This window comes from Coturnix japonica, chromosome Z (assembly GCF_001577835.2).
Source record: "Coturnix japonica isolate 7356 chromosome Z, Coturnix japonica 2.1, whole genome shotgun sequence".
Classification (NCBI taxonomy): domain Eukaryota; kingdom Metazoa; phylum Chordata; class Aves; order Galliformes; family Phasianidae; genus Coturnix; species Coturnix japonica.
This window is the reverse complement of record NC_029547.1, coordinates 10,915,133-10,934,899: the sequence shown is the minus strand read 5'-3', so window position 1 is coordinate 10,934,899 and position 19,767 is coordinate 10,915,133. Positions and strand designations below refer to the sequence as shown.

At 39.5% G+C, this 19,767-nt stretch overlaps 1 protein-coding gene across 1 annotated transcript in view; it reads right to left on the bottom strand.

Annotated features, from left to right (window-relative positions):
- Positions 1-19,767, bottom strand: part of EGFLAM (EGF like, fibronectin type III and laminin G domains) — a 72,069-nt gene that overhangs the window by 34,245 nt on the left and 18,057 nt on the right. The window contains exons 2-7 of the mRNA XM_015848483.2: positions 19,449-19,558; positions 17,583-17,666; positions 15,948-15,974; positions 12,010-12,127; positions 11,330-11,465; positions 5,183-5,349 (exon numbers count right to left, since the gene is read on the bottom strand). Coding sequence (XP_015703969.1) covers positions 5,183-5,349; positions 11,330-11,465; positions 12,010-12,127; positions 15,948-15,974; positions 17,583-17,666; positions 19,449-19,558 — 642 coding nt within the window. The remainder of the gene's footprint in view (positions 1-5,182; positions 5,350-11,329; positions 11,466-12,009; positions 12,128-15,947; positions 15,975-17,582; positions 17,667-19,448; positions 19,559-19,767) is intronic.

The following is a 19,767-nucleotide window of genomic DNA, read 5'->3' as shown; positions in this document are numbered from 1 at the left end:
AGGAACCTGGAATAAGGCATGTACACACTATTTTAAACCAGATGATGATTCCTTTTAAGCTATTTGAGCTGGTGCATTTACATCCAGCAAAGAAGGTATGGCTAATTGTGGCTGACAGAAAAGACTGCTTTGAGGCCCTTCTTCAAAGGCCTTCAAGATGTAAGTTTGGCATCACCAGGAAAAGTATTAAGATCAGAAACTGCCCTGATGTCCACAGGTCTCTCAAATGGCCTGAAATTCCCTTTCTCACTCTTACAGATCCATCTAATCTTCACATGGCACATACTACATTATTCTACCTGCCAGCATGTGAATAGTTTTGGCAACACAGGGAAGACAAAGAAGATTGCTTCTACCTATGTCTGAATGCGTACAGGTGATGAATATTCACCTAAAAGATCAGACACTATCAAACACCCACTGGCTTCTTGGTTGCTTTGCTCTGCCTTACATTTGGTGTAGGGTGGGTGTGACATAACACTCACACATGACATGACACAACAAAACTACAAAGCAATCAGAAAGCAGAGAATCTCTCGTGTTATCCCATACATTAAGAACGCTGCATAGATTTGGTGAAGAGCTCACCTCGTAGTGGGTAGCAAACCAGGACTACAAAGCAAAGCAGTCCACTGCAAATGCCAAAAAGAAACAACTCCAGAAATTATATATGCCCTGCATTACCTTACATCAGAGTGTCAATGTACAAGATGAAGCCTGTTTAAGACTCTCTCCCAGGTTTTATAATCCTGTTTTATATTTTAGTTTTTTTAATTAGAAAAACGTGGGGGTCTTGAACTTAAGACAGCTTCTTTCCAAGTAATCAGAGATTAAGCTGTATCAAAGTTATATTTTTAAAAGCTAACAGAAAGCCACACAAACTTCTGTTTTACCAATTAGGTAATGAGGACCACAAGAACACCAATCAGAAGAGGGCAAGAGGTAGGTCAAATAGGTCAGGTTTCATTGAAGTGGTAACAGACTGATCCCCTTCATGCAGAGATTTTCTTACAGGTCTCAGTCCAGAATACATCCAGGCATTTTTACCTGAGTTTTACTCCTGCCAGTGACTCAGAGTGAAGCACCGAGCATTCTTTGGTGGTTCTTTTGCTTTTTGTTGCAGTTTGTATAAACAAATATAAATGTGGCCTTTGTAAAAACTTTGGAGACCTCTGGGAAGCAATTCTACAGAAAACATTCTCCATCCACGCTCTCCTAGACCCATCACCATTACTTCCATCAACATCTAGGCATGAGGGACTGCTCCTTTCCTGCCCCGAGCCTCAACAGGCTCATCCACTCCCTGTGCAGATTAAGCATTTGTGCCAATGCCTTTTTCAGCACAAGTCAGAGCATATGAATGCCCCCATTTGTGAGAAGCTAGGTGCTGATGGCCAGGCCCAGTGAAAAGGATGTACCCAGATTAAGCAGCTACTTCTGTCACCTTTACCATGGAGACAAGCAGGAGGGTATTTTTAACATAAAGCACTTCCTCTGTCAGTCTGGCAAAGCCCAAGGCTTGTGACCTTCCAGGCACAGTGCAAACACCATCTGTTTCCCCAGGAGATTAAGGGTATTCAAGTGATGCAGGTGAGGACACTTTGTCTGATTCTTTGGGACAGTCCGTTGCTTTTGTTGTTACTAAACTTGATACTTGAAAACTTTTGTTTTCAAGCAAATTGTCCATGACATTTTGAAAGATTTGACAGACCAAAAACCCCAACAACTATGTAAGTGAAACACCTGCAGTCTGTGTCTGGAATTTAGAAAGGAAAAATTAATAAATTGATTCATTACATCATTTTCTTCTATTAAAAACAAAAACAAACAAACAATAAACTAAACCACATTACAAATACACAAGAAAAGGATCACTGTAATATAAAGCAAATATGCATTTTTTTACCAGGTAAGTGGGCAACAGCTGATAATCAAGGCCACATGCTGTACTTGCAAAGACCTTGAGAGGTCTGTCACACCGGGTGATACAGTCAGCATACAGAGGAGCATTTTTACAAACAAAAACAACCACTTTCTGTGCTGAACTGAGTGAAGAGTCCTGCAAATCCAGCCACTTTTCTAACAAAAATAAGAGACTTACATGTGAGAATGAGATGAGACCCAGCAGAAAAAGATGCCCAGGTAGAGCGGACTCTGCATCTATGGGTCTCATTGTCTCAGTGCGTTTGGAAGAACTAAAATATTTGCTAAACAATGCAACATGGGCTGTGGGAGGTGCATTTTGTAGTAATGCTGGGAATTCACCTTTCACTTAAATTAAGTATCAGAATGTTATTAACTATTTTAAAACAAGCATAAAAATCCAGGTTATGCAAACATAAAGCTTCATGTTTTTGAAATTTATACACACTAAGGATCTGAGCACCAACAGTTCTGTGAACAAAGCAGTCAAACACTGTATGGACTTCTGACAACTAAGATAATTCACATATTTCTGAGAAATAATACCCAGGCTGCCAGAAAATAGCACCACATATCTGGGGCATGCTTCACTGCTTATGTGGGAGGACAATTATAATGAAAGTAGTAATTCCTGAGATAGGTACCTTGAAAAGCAAAGATGCTTCAGTTTCAGACATGCTGACTGTCTGACACCCTTCCAGCAACCATAAGTGACTAAGAGCTGTCTGCTAGCACTTTGAGAGATTAAGGCATCTGGTGCCATCTGAGATGCATTATGGTCCTAAAGGCATCCCCAGAGGACTGCATGTGTCTGGGAGAGGTATGGAAGGCACTTGCCCTGCAAAGACAGTCAAAAACCAGCTGGTGTAATCCAGAGGACCTCAGATACACTGAATGTCTATACCCGAAAAACTGAACTGAGTGATTAGGCAAGCCAAAAGTAATTATTGTCTTTCTGACTACTGGAAGGAGGAAGGTATTTTAGTAGTTGAAGATACATAATGTAAAGTAGGAATTTTCAGTGCAGAAGCTTAACTTTCCTAGAAGCATGTAAGGTTGTCATGTATCTGGTTAGCCTCACACCAGTTTGACACAGACATCATTACTAAAGATAAATGAAAGTTTTATTCTCAGTCACACTCCTGCTTCCTGAAAACCACAGCATTTATTTCTAAAGGCATGCGTTCTCTGTCACCTTTGAACACCATTTCTCAGTCTGAAAAAGATGGTTGTTGTGAAGGCAGTTACCCAGAAAAAGAGAGCACAGTCTTTCAGGTGTGTCTGGAAGTCTATCTGTAAAGTCAGCCACGGAAAACAACACCAGATGGGCCAAGTAACTGGATTTGCATTGTCCATTGTATGTGCAGGGCTAGAGGTAGGTATAACACCTCAGAAAAAGCAGTGGTTCTGGGATATGAAGGTCTTCAAGAACTGCCAGCCCTGCAGTTCAAGAGACCAACCTCGTGGCTGACGTTTCATCCACATGCCTAACATCAAATTCATTCTGAACATATTCAGAGTGCTGAGCAACATCCAGGTGCAGTAATTATTCAGATCTGATCAAGATACATCAGTCAAGCTCATATCCAGTATCAGTCAAACTCATATCCAGTATGAACCTCTTCAGAAATCAATATTTATGTACAGTAGATGTAAATTCAAACTCCAAAATCTACTGACAAAGGTGATTGTTTAAGAGTCGTCTTGACCAGTCTCTGTAAAATAGGGGGTTTCCAATTTAAATTAAAAACTTTTAAAGTGCCTTTCCTAGAATACTACAGTAGTAAGTACAGTACAAAGACTACTCCACCCTTATTAGCTTTGTGTTTTCAGACTAGAGAATGGAGACATACATCAGAGGTAAACAGGATACTGGGAAGTGTGTAAGTGTGGCTGAGGCACAAGAACCTGAACCTTGAGGGTCCAAGGCCAAGAAATCTCACAGCCTATTACACCTTCATGGTTTTTATAAATGTTTTCTTCAGAAGTTAGAAGTTCAGCTGCTACAACAAACATCATGCAAATTGTTCAAGAGATTCAAAGTATAGCAGAGGCAAAAAAAAAGGATGAATATCACCTTATGGGATCAGAGAAGACAAGAGTTTTCAAGATACAAAAGCAATTAAAAACTAACTCTTTACTGGGTTAAATCAATCATTGAAGACACGGTCCACATTTCTACAACATGCTAATTGTGCTTACATAGCTCAACATCCTACTTGAGAATATATAAAATATATATATAATAGCAGCTGGCTAGTATTCTACCTGTTAATTAAAGATGACTGCAGCTGAGTGTGCATGTGAGAGAAGACAAAAATCAGACTTGTGGCTAAATTATCTATTAAAACTACCTGCAGGCATTTTATTTTATTTTTTTCCTTGTGCTCTATCACCTATGAATGCCTTCAGAACTGGATTTTGAAGTATTTAAAACCTCCCAAGTGCAAGAAGGATTTTGGCACATTAAGAGTATAGTCCAGTTAGGTTGCGTTCCCCACCATCATCAGCTCAGACTCCTGTATAGAGTCTGCACTGACATATGAGGCTGGGATTTGCTCACACATTGCACTGGCTCTGTGGGAGGTGAGGAGTAACAGCACCTCTGAGCCAGCCCTCTGACACATGGGTACTGGCAGAGGATTATACTCTGAAGAAGGCCATCAGGAGATGGAACACACAGGACCTATCCTTTATTTCAGTGTGCAGGTCCTGCACTGATGCACAAATGTGTACTTTTGTATGCATTTCCACCTAGTATTTTCACATGTAGCTTCTCATGAAAATATGATGCTTGTCTGTTTATACAATTATTTTTATAGTTGTGATTAGTACTTGAAGAGCCTTACCATTCAGGAAACAGTAAAGATTTGCCTTGATTTTTCAAAATACATATGTCACATACACATTTATGACTACACCTGAACAATTGAAACAGTCTTGTCTCTCTCATTTCTCCCCATGATATTCATTTATCAGTTCTGCATGAAGCTGGCCCAAAAATCAATAAGCAGCAATCCAAAAATATCTGGAAATGACCTCCAGAACAGAGAAATGGTATGAATGCTTCTACCTGGAGTTTTAACCTTCATTTGAAGCTCAGTCTTCACAGGATGCTGCAAGCACCATGGGCAGGAATGAAAAGCATTGAACCAGGGTGCTTGTTAACCCTGGCTTAGAGAGGGACTCTTTCTCCAGCTTCCCAAAAAAGACTGCCCCCAGAATACAGTATTAATGACAAAATGGTGACTATACTCACTGAACGTTCGGACCACATCGCTCGGCGTGCTGGCAGGGCTGGATCCATAGGAGTTTGCTGCTCGCACTGCGAACTGATACTTGGTATTTGGGAGAAGTCCCTTGAGCACCATAGATTCCATCTGGATCTGCTCTCTTATTACTGTCCAATTGCTGTCAAAGTCTGGCCTTCAGGGTTAAAAAGAACAAGATCATAAGTAGATAATGCTGGCTGTATAAATTAATTACCTTTAAACTTTCCAGTGAAATACATAAAAGAGATACAAGCCTGCAAAATCATGACTGAAATCCTTAATTCTTAAGAGGCCAGACAGTGTAATCGTTGTTTAGCCTGTGTCATAGAAAGATTGCACTACACAGTGATACAAAAATAATATTCTGATTTTGCTTATAAATCCAAGGAGGTGGTTTATTGGATACTTTGAAAGTCAGTTTCTGTTTGTCTGTTTTTATGGATTTGGAGCTCACAGTTTTCAAATGAAGGTATATCGCCAGGAGGTCTCCATCTCCTCTTCGGCAGTATAATGCAATTCTTTGCAATAGATGAAAACTTCTGATTTATTTTTAAGAGCTGTGCTCTAAGCTGCTGCAACCACCTTTCAAACATACAACAGCATTAGCAAAATTAGAATCTAACTTTTAATTTCCCAGGCAATGAAGTTAATCTTCCCCACACTGAAAAATCTGGATACAGTGTTTTCTCCCTAGAAATGACGAAAGAACAATAATGCAGAGAACCTGGCCTTTGCAAAAATATTTTCTTAGCCTTTGGGCCATGCCTAGATAGGATTTAGACTCATACTGCAAACCAGTGGCCAACAAATGCCTGTTCTGTATGCATTACAATCCAGCTGAAATCAGTACAACCATTCACATGGTGGTTTGGTCCCAGCGCCAACGTAGGAAAGCTAGAAATGCTTATGTTCAGCTGCAGAGGGATATGTGAAAGAGAAGGCTTGCTTCCAGAACCTTCAGAGAAAGCTTTCACACCATTTCTGCTCTTACTAAGGGAAGTTTCCTCAAGGAGGAAATTGATTGAGAAGGTAAACGAATGTAAACAAAATCAAAGCATAAACATTAAGTCCAGCACACCGAAAATATTTAAATTAAAGCCTATGAAAGTAAAATAGGGAAAGCAATGACCTTTCTGAGAAAATTATTTCAGTGCCTTTTTCTACGATGTCCTTGTGGTATTTATTACAGGAAATAACCTCCAAGTGCTCCCTGAATCTACTGATGTTTACATAGGACTAGCTGCAAATGTCTCCAACAGCCTTCTGGTGAATATTTTAACATAAGGCAGGCATTTTGTATTTGTTTATTTGCAGCTGGAAGGAAATGCCAAAGTTAATGTATGTTTTATTTTATCCGTCAATACAAGATTATTGATCACTGAGGCTTCACTCCTTTAAGCCAGCAGGGCAAGCGTACTGGTAAAGCTGTAGCTGCCTGACTCCTATGCAGTGGCACACAGGATGCAAATATTTTACTGTCTCACTAAAAATAAACCTAAAATAAGACAAATGTGCAAGATGCGGTGGCAGCTAAACAGACCATCCTCTGTCACCCTCCATCACAATTTCCTGGTAAGCAGGAGGACATTGATGTTGGCCTCTCTGTCACTGTTTCCCTTTTCTGAGCTTTTGATGCCAAGGCCAAACTGAAAACTTCTAAAGTCTTTTCCAAATGAAAGCTGTTAACATCACTTCCGTCCACACACTCACTTTGCAGCATGTTCTCAGTTTTCCTACACACATCTTTTTTTGGCTCTAATTGCAACAGGAAGAATTCCTGCTCACTATAAAAAAACAGCCTTAAAGCCGCTTTGTAATGCAGCATGCCAGCATCAGTGCTCAAACGGAAAGAGCCCAAAGGAGATACTACTCCCTACAGAGATAGAGGAGAAAATGTCACAGCTCCAGAAACCACAGGCTAGTCTTCAACTTCACTGTCTCTCATAAGACTTCCTTCTACAGAAATGAATAACAGAGGAAATGTCTGTAAATGTGTAAGTATCTGCAGCTGAAGGAGAGGGGAAAAAAAATAAAAAAAAAGAGAGAGAGAGATTTATCGCTCGAACTTTGCTATTTCTCCAGAACATTCCCTGTGTGAACAAATCGGTACAAAACGATAAAATGGCAAACAGATGGAGAGAGGAACACGGTGAACTCATATGCTCAGGGCAGCCAACTCCTGTGTTTTCTAAGCTTGGAATATTTTGCTGAATTTGACTTTAAGTCAACTTTTACACTAGAAGGGCTCATTTTGATGCCACTTTCCTCATCTTCTCACAGAGATGCTTCCCCTGGACTAGCAGAGTGTTTGTATCCAGACAGGACCTTGCAGGGCTACTCCAGGGGATATCTCTGTGCAAGAGGTATTTTCTGCTCTGGAAGTGCAGCTGTGCATCTCCATACAGAAGCACGATGCAGTAAGAATCTCACTAATGACAGACTCGAAGTGTTTTTAAAATAACTGATTTATAGGTAAAGTTATTAGGACTGAACAGATATAAACTGAGTGCAGAACTCTGACCCAGCTATGCCCAAGAACATTTGGATTTTTGCTCTACACTGTTGTTTAGGGATCTGTTCAGCACAGAGAGGAAATGTTTCTGATGTGGAGAACAGAAATTTTACTCTCATTTGAGCTTTCTTTTAAAAATCAACTGAAAATGATTTAAGAGCGAAACACTTGCTTATAATCAGTTTTACAGGGTTTTTGATTGATTACTTATGCCATGTTTCTATTCACAACAAGTACCATGTTCAGCCTATGAAATGTTTTTTTAAGGTATACCTGAAGAAAATAAATACATGCAATACATTCTTACTTGGCACGGGAAATATTGAGAGCAATAAAAAAATGCATCACAGGATATTTTTTTTAGTAACTATTTGCTTTGTTGTATCTCTTACTATAAAACCCTCTAACCAATATACCAGGTCAACTGAGGAAAAGCCTAAAACAAATAGACAACATTCCAGCCTTATTCTTCTGTAAAATGTTATGCTGACATTAACATCATTAAATGTTTCCTTCTTAATTTCTAATTCTACTATTTCTTTTTCTTCACTAATTATCTTTTCAGATATTTAACTCTTTCAGACTGTGAGGTAAGAGTAAAACCAGAAGTATCTGTTTCATGAATTAACCAGGAAAACTGAAAAAAAAATATGGGTTTCTTTTTTGTTGTTGTTTGGTTGGTTTTTTGCAGGACTTTAGGAGGAGTCTCTCCAGCAGAACTGTTGTTTTGGGTTCTTTGCAAGTGAAAGCTATAATTGAACACCTACAACATCTGTGGCCTGGAAGTTCACAGCTGAGTTAGTTAAAAATTACAATTTCTGTTGTATACAAAAGTGCAATAGCCCTGTGTTCAGCTCTTCTCTAACTGTAGGATGAAAAGGCTTGTATATTCAAATCATTCTTACTGGGAAAGAGCCAAAATTTGCCCTATATGTTTTTAACAAACTTCAGCATGACATACTCAAATACGACAACCCAATATATTACAGCACCAAGGACAGACAGAGCAGAATGGATTCAATAATTAGACATGTCGGTATTCAGGTGAAAATGCCTGATGTTTTTGAGAAATTTCTTTTCAATAACTTATGACTAGAAACACAAACTACCTTAATGCCAAGGGTGTTGCTACACAGACTTTCATAACTTTTTTTTAATCATGAAATATTTTTAGCATAAACAACAGAAAATTTACACTGAGCTTCCAACAATCCCATGAGATGTCCCAATTTCAGCATATTCTTTTGTGCATTCCCTGTGAACTGTGTTGATAAAAGTAAGGCCTACATTCAAACTCCTGATCTTAAGCACTTAATCAAGCTGCGAGTGTGGTCTCCTTGGGATACTCTTACAGTCTAGAGCAGAGCAGATCTTGAGTTATCCCTGTTCATCACACATCTGAAATCGCTCTCTGCTACCCCCTGCAGCAAACTAAAACATCCCCAGGGAAACAATGCAAGTGCCAAAAAGTCTCAAATTCAGACCTCAAGCAGAAGGAGGCAGCAGGTTATCTCTGGTTCTGACAACATTCTGTAGGTGCAAGCAATTAATATACAAAATGTCCACAAGTTTTCAACACCCAATATCAAAACCGAGCAAATAAAAAGACCCTTCCTTCATCTCAGTCTCTCAGTTTCGTTCCTGTATGGTGAAAGTAATAGAATATGGTCCTGAGGGGATTGAAATTATGCAAACATGTCATAGTTTCTAGAAGCTTTGCTGCACCCACAAAAAATTACAGATATGCATTAAGTTATTAACTTTGCAATAAAAGCCCAGTGTAATATCTAAACTGTATTTCTTTAGCACCAGATGACTGCACTGTTTTGTTCTGTTTTTTCACTGGTCTTATTTCAACAGTTTTAACTTGTGTTAATGCTCATAGTAGTAAAATCTACATGGAGCAAAAGATAATGAAGCTTAAAGTTAAATCTTTACTTCTAACTGCATTAGCGCTTACGGCTCATTGAACTTTCTACAAATACATACTCAAGCTTCCAAGTCTAAGAGATAATCCCACATTTAACAGGAATACTTTAAAACTCAAACTAAACAGTATAATCAAAACACCGTGCTGTTAGCAAATTCTTTCCCAAAGGCTAAAACCAACAAAACACTGAAATTTCAGTACCTTCACTTGACTTAAACAGTGAAGCAATTTTCTGCTCTCCATCTGAACAAAAACATTTAAAGGTGTGCTTTCAACACATCAAGTGGAAATGATGATGCCCACTTCACCCATTAGTGGGCCCCTGGCTCTGTGACAATGTGTAAACTCTACTTTCCAGTAAAAGAACACAGACAACAGATGCACTGTCAATCAGAACCCAACAAAATCCCTTTCCTATCCAATGAATATATGACCATTAAGAGATGAAGGAGAGAGAGAGATGGCCAGAAAACAATTACATAGAAAAAATAACTTTGGAAAAATTGCATGGTCACACGATGACCATAATGCATCTTCAGCCCTTGTGTCCTGAATCCCAGTGCAATGAATATTGGATGGTTTCCCAATGAGTATGAGGCATTTTGATTCTAACACAAAGTCCAACGTAAGTTCACTAATGTGTTTTCAACTTGGGAATTCTTCACACTGTATCGGTATCTTCTATATTGTAATCACACACTGAAAATCAATGGTTTTTCTTGCTTGTTTTGGCAACAAAAAAATCTTTTTAAAAATGAGTGTTTTTTTCTGAAGAATTACTTTTTGACCTTTGCAGCTTAGAACAGATAAAGAAACAATTCTCTCTTTTGTGGGAACCTCAAATAAAACCTGTCATCACATGTTTTTCAAAGGGTTAAACTTCCAAAGGCTGAATTTTGCACTCACAGTAAGGATAAACAGAGGGACAAGCATGTGAAAATAAATAAGATTTGAATACAAATATTAGATTCCTCAAGCATATGAACAGCCAGATAGAGATACTTGCTAGTGCATGCATATACAACCTGTTCCTGACCTTTTACATGCATCTTACAAAGGAACTCACCTAGCAGCTTTTCACAGTTTAGAACTACTACCACAAAACTTAGAGAGTTCAACATAAAAGCAAAAGCAAACCAAAAACAAAACAGCACAAAACACCCACAAATAAAAGTCAACACTTCATGGACTGTTGATCAGTGCATGGGTAAAACAGCAAATCAGAGTCCTGAAACTCAAGACTTCATACACTCTCGTCAGTTAAAAGAAATCAACAAAATGAATCTACAGCCCTGGGGTTTTTCCCTATAGCAGCCAAAGGCACATTTGCTCATGGAGATCACTCCACCACAAGCTCTACTCTCAGCACGTTTCAACAGAAGCTGATGACAGCAGAAGCTTAAAACTTAATTTACCCAGGCTTTTATTAGAGGAAACATATTAAACTAGACAGTTTTTCCCTTCATCAGAAGGTAGGATATACTGCTGATTTTATATCAGTTTTGATTATTTCTAGATTGTCTTTAAATTTTCATGGTAATTCAAAACATATTGAGAGTGAAACCTAGCATACTATATAAAGTAATAAATAAATAACAAGAAGTAGTCAGTTTGATAGCACAATTTAGGAAAAAAACAAAACAGAACTATAGCACGCCACCACTGAAATTCAGTTTCCACTGACAAACTCGCCTGATAAACTCCACCATGTAGTATTGTATGGGAGAGCTTCCTTCACTGGCTCCAGGTTTCCAGGATAATGCTACTTCTGAATCAGAAACGACAACAATCTGGGGCTGATATGGTGGTGCAGGGGGCATGCAGTTATCTGCCGGAAGAAATGTAGAGCAGCATTAGAGACATGAATGGACTTACATGCACAGTAATGCAAATTCACAGACTTAGGAATCAAATCTATATGTTTCTACCTTCCCCTGTTGCCCCTCTAAAACTCTACATCGATGGAAAAGCAACAGTAAAGTATTGCAATACTGCATGTAACTGGGGCTTTGGTGACAGATCTGCTAGTGCTAATGTAAAAAGAAACCTCACCTCAAATAGTCTAGCAGGAATTTATTGAAGATTCATAACATCAGATGGGTATGAATCATCTAGGCTGGAGAATACCATCAAGATCACAAAGTCCAATCACCATCCTGACCTACCAAGTCCCATCACTAAGCCATGTCTCACACCTATTTCAACATGTCTCTTAAATACCTCTGCTAACAGTAAATTGTTTCTAATCACTTTGCTATCACAGTTCATCCTGCCCCCTGCTCACTCATTGGGCAAATTGAGAATTCACACTTAGCATTTACTTGCCAAGCTGATCCTGCCCTCACAGCTTCACAACAGAATGCAGAGTTTACCTCGGGATAAGGTTGTCACTTCTCTAGGCATGCTGGGTCGTCCCTTCCCTGCCCAGCCATAGGCTCCAACACTAACGCGATGTGGGGTGCCAGGTTTCAAATCTCCAATAACAACTTCCTACCAGAGTCAAGAGAAAACAAGACAAAAGCATTATGAAAGCCCTTACATGCAACTGCAAGGGTCACTGGGATCTTACACGATGTTTTCCATGCAGCCTCCTGGCAGGGCTGCTGCTTTCCAGCCCTGCTCAGAAAAAAAACATGAAGGTCACCATGTGCTTCCTCTCAAGCTGCAGTTCCACCCCTGGGGAATCCACTGAGCTGATCTGGACCCACTTCTCAGCATAACTCTCAGGGCAGTTTGTGTCCCCTGTCATGCTTTTGCTGGTCAAGTTGAAGTCACATACTATTCTCTCCCTTGAGCCAATTGCTGGCCTTTGTTAACAGTGTGGTGCATTTTTCATTTTTAAAATTTTTATTTTTGAAATCAAGACCATAGGAGCTTCTGAAAATAAAGCAGTGCAAAGCCGTGTGAACTGACAATCTTGAATTTCTCATAGAGCAGAGCCTAATCTCAGCACCTCTCATGATACTCCCAGCTGGCTGTCCTCTTCATTCTACCAGCCTTGACCACTTCCCTTTTTTGTCCTTTTGCCATAAACACAGAAAGATTTACTCACAAACAGCTACCGCGTGGAAGGCAACACTGTCCTCCATAGAAACTTCTCCAGAATATTTTTCAGAAGAGCCCACTAAATTCTTCCAGAAAGTAGTCAATGATGTTATCATCAAAAAAATACATGTTTTAAAAAAGTACCTACATGAAAATTTCAGAGTTCATTACATGTAGCCTATCTGTAGATGAAAATCCCAGATTTATTAATTTTGACAGCACACTCAAGTAAACAGTTTATATGCCTCAGATTGCTTTGCTGTGAAAATAAATAAATAAATAAATAAATGCAGTTATGGAAAACTGTTGTACAGAGAATGTTTTTGTTTTTCATTCTCTGATATTGAAAACATTATTCACAGAGCACGTGGAAGTGTAGAGATCTCCTTTCACTTCAAGCTCAGACAGACTTTAAATCTGCATTTCCAGTTGCAGCAAAATAGTAAACAATCCTAAAATTTTATTATCTGCTAAATGTCCTCATGACGGCCTTTTGGACAAACTTTCCCTTTCTATTCTTTGGGGAACATATTTCATTACTACAACATCATTTAAAAACACCCTGCCATCTGTCATTTCACTAGCCATGGTTTTGGAGCTCTATCACTGATTTCCTATTACCAAAGACTGCCTGACCATTATCCTGTTTTTCCATTCTTCACCCTCGATCTGCTGAAGTGATTTGGATTCATCTGAAAGAGATGACAACAATTCTGAATAAGAAACTTCATGTGGAGAATTAGTGAGAACACTCAAATGAATGTATTTACCTATTTAGCTGAAGTGACTGTGATCATTCCAAATATGACCTGAAATGATGGCTGCTGAAAAGCAATATTGATGCTCCTGACACTCTACCCACCTTGTTATACATACTGTCTGTCTGCACTTAAATTGCGTGTACTTGTTCCTGAAAATATCTTATAATAAAAAATCCTTCATTATGTGTCTGATACTCTGATTGCTTTCACTCTATTCAAGAATAGTGCCTCAAAGAAAAAAAGAAAAAAAAAAGTGAGATGTTTACATACATTTGCCTCTTAACTTGCTTCACAAGTCAAATCTGTACTAAACTAAACAGATCAGATCCCATTGACTTCAAGGCCAAACAAAATCAAAGTCCCACTGGGCTATTTAGGTTCAACATATTTGTTCTCAAAACCTCAGTGAACTGCTTTCTTCTGCTTTTATTTAGGGGAAGGGCATTAAAATAAAGTTTGTTGCATCTCAGAGAAGACAGCAGCCTCACAGATAAGGAATTTTGGTGCTGTATGGAAAGGTCAGCTCACAATCATTGTATCTAATCCCTTCACTATCTTGAGATTGCTCCTGCATTTTGAAACATGGCACACAAAACAGAGCACTACATTCCTGATGAATCTTCATTAACATCAACTACACTTTCCTGTCTTACATGACACTCATACTAAAACCCTGCAGAATGACATCTGGCACTTTCATTACAATATCACATTCTTCAGCAGTGTGAAGCAATGCGATGTCTTTTCTGCAGTAAGGGAATCAGGTGCAGGCAGGAATTGTGTTCCTCCCTGCCTTGTGCTCCTGCCAGCTGTGCTGAACCCCTTTGTGGGCTGCATTCAAAGTTGCTTCACAGAAACCTGGAAAATAAATTATTTTCCAGATAAAATCTATTTTCCATTTTGTTTGGTTTTAATACAAAAAAAAAAAAAGAACCAACAAAAAAGAAACAAACCCCACACGGATTACAGTATCGCTGAAGAAGCTGGTTGTGATGACATTTGATCCTCCTACCAACCTTTCCCTGGTCTCAGCTACTCATTCTCCACTTTGTACCTCTGTGCCTGGTGATCATGTAGTCAGCACTGTTGTTCTCTACCTCTCTGTGTCTGACCTAAAAGCCTCCCACTTCGAAAGCACGCTAATTGTTCTTGCCTTTATATATACAAACATGCCTAGCTTCATGAATACAGGCCCAGCAGAACAAAGCCCTAATAAACAGTACTGCCTCAGCGCCTCTACAGGCTGCTCTCATGTGTATACATTCTATATGATAGGATGATGCAGTGCAGATACAAGACTCTACCCACTTTGCTCATGCACAGGCACATGCACACAGGAGGAGTCAGTCTCGCTACAACAGTGTCACAGAGTCCAGAGAAGTTTCTGATAAAGCAGTAGAACTGTACCCACACCAGCAGAGGAGGCTTAGTGATGGAAATACAAATTATGCAGACTTAACCACAAAGCTCTTGCAGATTTCTGTTGCATTTGGTATGAATATAACAGAAAGTATTTTAGCAAGAACACCACTTCCTGGGGATTAATGACAGCTGGGAGCTGATTAATCCCAGTCAGTCACATTCTCCACATGTACCCCTCACAAGTGTTATTTTTATCAAGCAGAAAACAAGGCCCAGCCCGGAGCTTCAACTCCAAAATGCCACAATCCAAACTCGGGATTGAACCAGACAGTCCTGTCTCAGGCATATCCCGAGGTCTCATCTGAGCAGCTTCCTCTCAGCCCAGCCTCTCTTAGTTAAGACAGTGAAAGCTGTGCCAGACCCACTGACTTCACTGGATTTCTTCATTTTTGAACACATCTCAGAAAAATAAATAAATAAATAAATAAAATGCAGGAGTTTGTTGATATTTCAGTGTTTAACTGAAATCTCTGCCTTTATCCCAAACAAAGCCAAGCACCTCCTGCTTACTTCCTCCTTCACAATAAGACCAATCTGTTTACTGCTCATAGGAAGCAGAATGGACAGGGCTGGAAATAATTAATGTGAATAGCTCACAAGCTGCAAACTCATTTCAGACCTATTTTATAGGAGCTGCTGATCTCCCAGTCCTCTTCCTGGACATCAGCACTTCTGTCCTCTCTATTTCATCCTCCTCTCACACTGTTGGGTGCTGTCCCTCCCAGTGTGTCTGCCAGCCTTGGTGTCCTGATCTAAGTCTTCACTATCTGAATATAGCTGACGTTTTCTTACACAAGCAAAACATCCACAAACACTGAAAAACAGAATGAAGAATTTCTCCATCATTAAAAGTGGAACTGCTACACCCATACTCTCATTCCCCATCTTTACCTCTAGATTTTCAGCTTTAGTCACTACTATTTTGACTACAAAAGATCCTGTCTAAGTGCTAGCTAGAACCAATGTTTGAGATCAACAGGGAGATACTTTTGAGGCTGAATCTATGGAAAGCTCAGATCAGAAAAGTTTGGTCTTATTTTAAATCATAGTTGTGACTAAGCCTCAATTGAAGCAATACTTACAAAAATTGCTTGTCCTTCAAGTTGACCCTGGAAAAAATCAAAACAGGATTTGTTAATGAAGAAACACACTAATAGGACACATAAGTAATGGGTCAGCAAAGAAAAACAAGGTCAGTACTGCATCAAATGGTATTATTTGGGTCTATTATTTACCTGTGTGAGTGCAGGAATACAGATTCTTTTCCCAGGGAGTAAGAGTTACTGTTGTCAGAATAATAACAAGAAAAATGTGCTGCCTGATCTTTACTGGCACTACCAGCAAGAATGCTATTTGATGGGTTGAAAAATCTAAGTGAGAAATGCATAAAGACGAGAGGGGAGAAAATAATATGTCAATCAATAAATTATATATCATGGCCTTGAGATACTTTTGTTTGTCATGATCCCAGAAACCTATGGGAGTCAGAGCCAGAACTGGGTGACTGCTGGAAATCTGAGCAGTTCTCTCCCCCTTGCTTCTTACAGGGAAAGCTGCTGAGCACTGCCCAGCGTGGGCAGTGAATGTATGTCATGGAACAGCAAATGGGGAGGCTAATGAAAGAGAGGTGAGGAAATAAAGAAGAAAGAAAATGAGCTGGAGGAATTAAAAATCAAGCTGTAAATAAGGACCACAAATAAAGATCCTGCAATGCTGTATGTGCACACGTAATATTTTGATTCCTGTGCTGGAAGTGTTGCTCTCTCAGGGACAGACTCTGCTCTTTAGGGAGTGCATTGTGGAAGTGTTCCCACACTGCATCTGAACCAAGATGCTGCTCCACCCTCTGCCTGAGCCAAGGCTGGAAAATTGCTGATTCTGTCTTGCTGAACTCAAAGAGCAGGTACCCTGCACTGAGGGGATGCTAGTATTTCATAACATCTTTTTAAAAGCAGAGAGCATTAAAACCATCCAGGAGCAAAGAGGGATCGCCTCCATCTCAATATTAATTGCAGCAGAAGAGGATGGGCAGCATTCCTTTGTGAGTGGAAATGGAAGGTGAAATTGAACAGAGAAAGAGGAGAAAAAAAGTAAGAGTGTAGAGGGCAGGTAAAAGGAAAAAAAGAACTAAAGGAAAGGGGAAAAATAGGAAGCAGTGAGAAAAGAAGTGCTTGTGAGAACCAAAGAAATGGAAGCTGAGGAATCTTCTATGGGGTAGACTTGCACAAATGCAACAAAACAGTACAATTAATCTTTAAATTCTATACTTTGGGAGGCAGCAGTCCCAAAGAGGGACTAAAAAAAAAAAACAAACAAAAAGCCACAAAACATTGAAAACTACTTGTTCCCTTTAACTTGTGCACTCATCTGTGCCAGACCCTGCAATATACACACACTGATATTCAGGTTAATTGCTGCACAAATCCTCTTCCCTGTGTGAAAGTGCACATTTGAACTTAAAAATTCTCTTTCAGTAGACACCAGAGGTCAGTACTTGTAAGATACTTCCAAAATTTTATCAAGTTAGCCAGAGAATGAGGAAAAAATTGTATCAGTCCTCTGAGTGGTTTACTGAAAAGCTTTGTGGTTTCTTTTTTGCTCAGTGCCCAGAGCAGATCTGGGGCTCTGATCTCCCATGTAATTCACAGCAACCAGGGAGCTGCAAGTTCCCACTTGTACATTCCACTTTTCTGCTCTGACTGCTGATGAACACTCACCATGCTCAGCATATCCAGGCTCAGGGGAACATCATGTGAGAGCTGCTTAACTGCTTTGTCCCCTTCAACCTCTGAGTAGAAGACCTTGCAAAGAAGATATAGTTAAAGTGTTTAATGCAATAACGCAGTGTTGCACAGTGATTTAAAAACAACTGCAATGCTATCACTTTCTAAACAGCAGTAGAGTCTGTGATTCCCTACACTTTCAAAACCCATGAAAAGCTAACATCCTTTAATATTACCTTCATATTTGCTAGAAACTGTGAGCATAACCAAAGTCCATCTTGGGGTGTTTATGTTAATCTTATGTGAAATATGGCCCACCTCTCAGTGCACTCTTGATTTGTGTGCATGATTTGCCCAGGATCAATTTGGACATCTGTGAATTTGTGGGACTGTTTGGTGTTTTACTTCTTTACACATAAAGAAGACTTTATGTGATTACACCTCTATCAAAATTGCTGTCTTCCTTCATGTCTGTTGCTGCATACAGGAGACTAATGAACCAGAAAGGATTTGATTTTGTATGCAGACACTGAGGTGCAAGAGGGCCAAATACTAACATAAAGTGAAGAGAGTTTGCATACAGAACAATTAATACTAGGTTCATCATTGCATGCATGAGCTCGTGAGTTAAAAATAAACTGAGACGTGAATATTTCGTCTACTTAGTGAGTAGTGAAAAATACAGTCTGTGACTATGAAGTTCTGTAACTGCTCTGAAAAATATTGTGACTTGGAGAACTATCATTTAAACTGGAAGCATTTGCAAGTAGTCAGTGTCCCTTTTTTGGAGCTGACACCTGTACTATTGGCAATATTCCTACACTCACTTCTCCTGTGACTTGCACAGTCCTTTGTGCTGCACTGTGAGAATCTTCCTAACCATAAAAGCAACCCTGCAGTTGGATTGGATTACTGTCATCTACACAGCCATGGGATGAAGGGGATGAGTATCAAAAACAACAGTTTCTAGAAGTTGTCTCACCCTTGTAGTATATGTTAATACTTCTAAGGACAGTAATGTATGATTTGTGTAAAACTGAGTATTGTGTTCTGTTCACTTGTACTGGAAAATCTGAATCTTTTCATTGACTTCATTGACTAACACTAAGAAAAAGTTCCTTTTTTTTTTTTTATTTGTTTGTTTTTGGGTTTTTTTTGTGCTAATTCCTCTCTGATTAACATCTGTTTGGTGACCGAGTTTCATAGTCCTGGAATAGCAATTGAAGGAAAATCTAATGAACATCCCTTTTGTGGCAATCTGTGCCCTTTGTTTTTCTGTTTGCATGCTCAGAGCCCAGTTTAGGCTAGCCACTCTGTTATTCTCAGTGTGCAGAGGAGAACTGAGGGAGGGCCTGGAGGTTCCAGAACTGCTGGCTGAAACAGGAAAACCAATGGCTTCTCTGGGAAATAATGTTAAAGAGGTAAAGAGGCAAAGAGAGAGGGTATGGAATAGTGTGTACTGCTGAAGTACTTCTCAGGCTGAAGGTACACACCTAAGGATCCAAACAGACCTGAAATCAACATGACCTCTTTTCATTAGCACAGTGTAGTATCAACCTGCTCAGTTGTACTTCACTGCTTTATCAGCTGCAGAGAGCAATGAGACGTTTGCATGGAAACCACCAAAGAAAAGCGATCTATATTATAAACCACTGGCATCTAACCCAAACTCCCATCATAGCTCCCTTTTAATATACATACTGCATGTTTCTTAAAGTTACAGTACCATTAGTTCACGTCATTTGTTCCCTGAACACCTTCCTGACAGTGCGTTATTTGTGGAGAGTAAATGCTTTGTTCCGTTGTGCATGTGCACAGGTTTGAGGCTTCTCTCTGCTAACAGCATGAGGGATCACTTACTGTATATCCTGTGATGGTGCTTGCATGCTGCTTTGGCATCCTCCATTGCACACTGAAAGCTGTGCAGTTCAGTGAATCCAGCAGTATGTCTAGAGGAGGTCCCAGTCTATCTGCTCAAAAATAAAAAGACATTATATAAGAATCCATTGGACAGAAAAATGGTCACCTGGCATCAACCATTCGTAAAGAGTCACGTGCTGCCTTTAAAAACTGCTAGACATGAACTGCTACTTGTATGTCACGGAACTGTATAATCATGGAGTCACAGAATCACAGAATGGTTTGGGTTGGAAAGGATACTAAAGCCCACCCAGTTCCA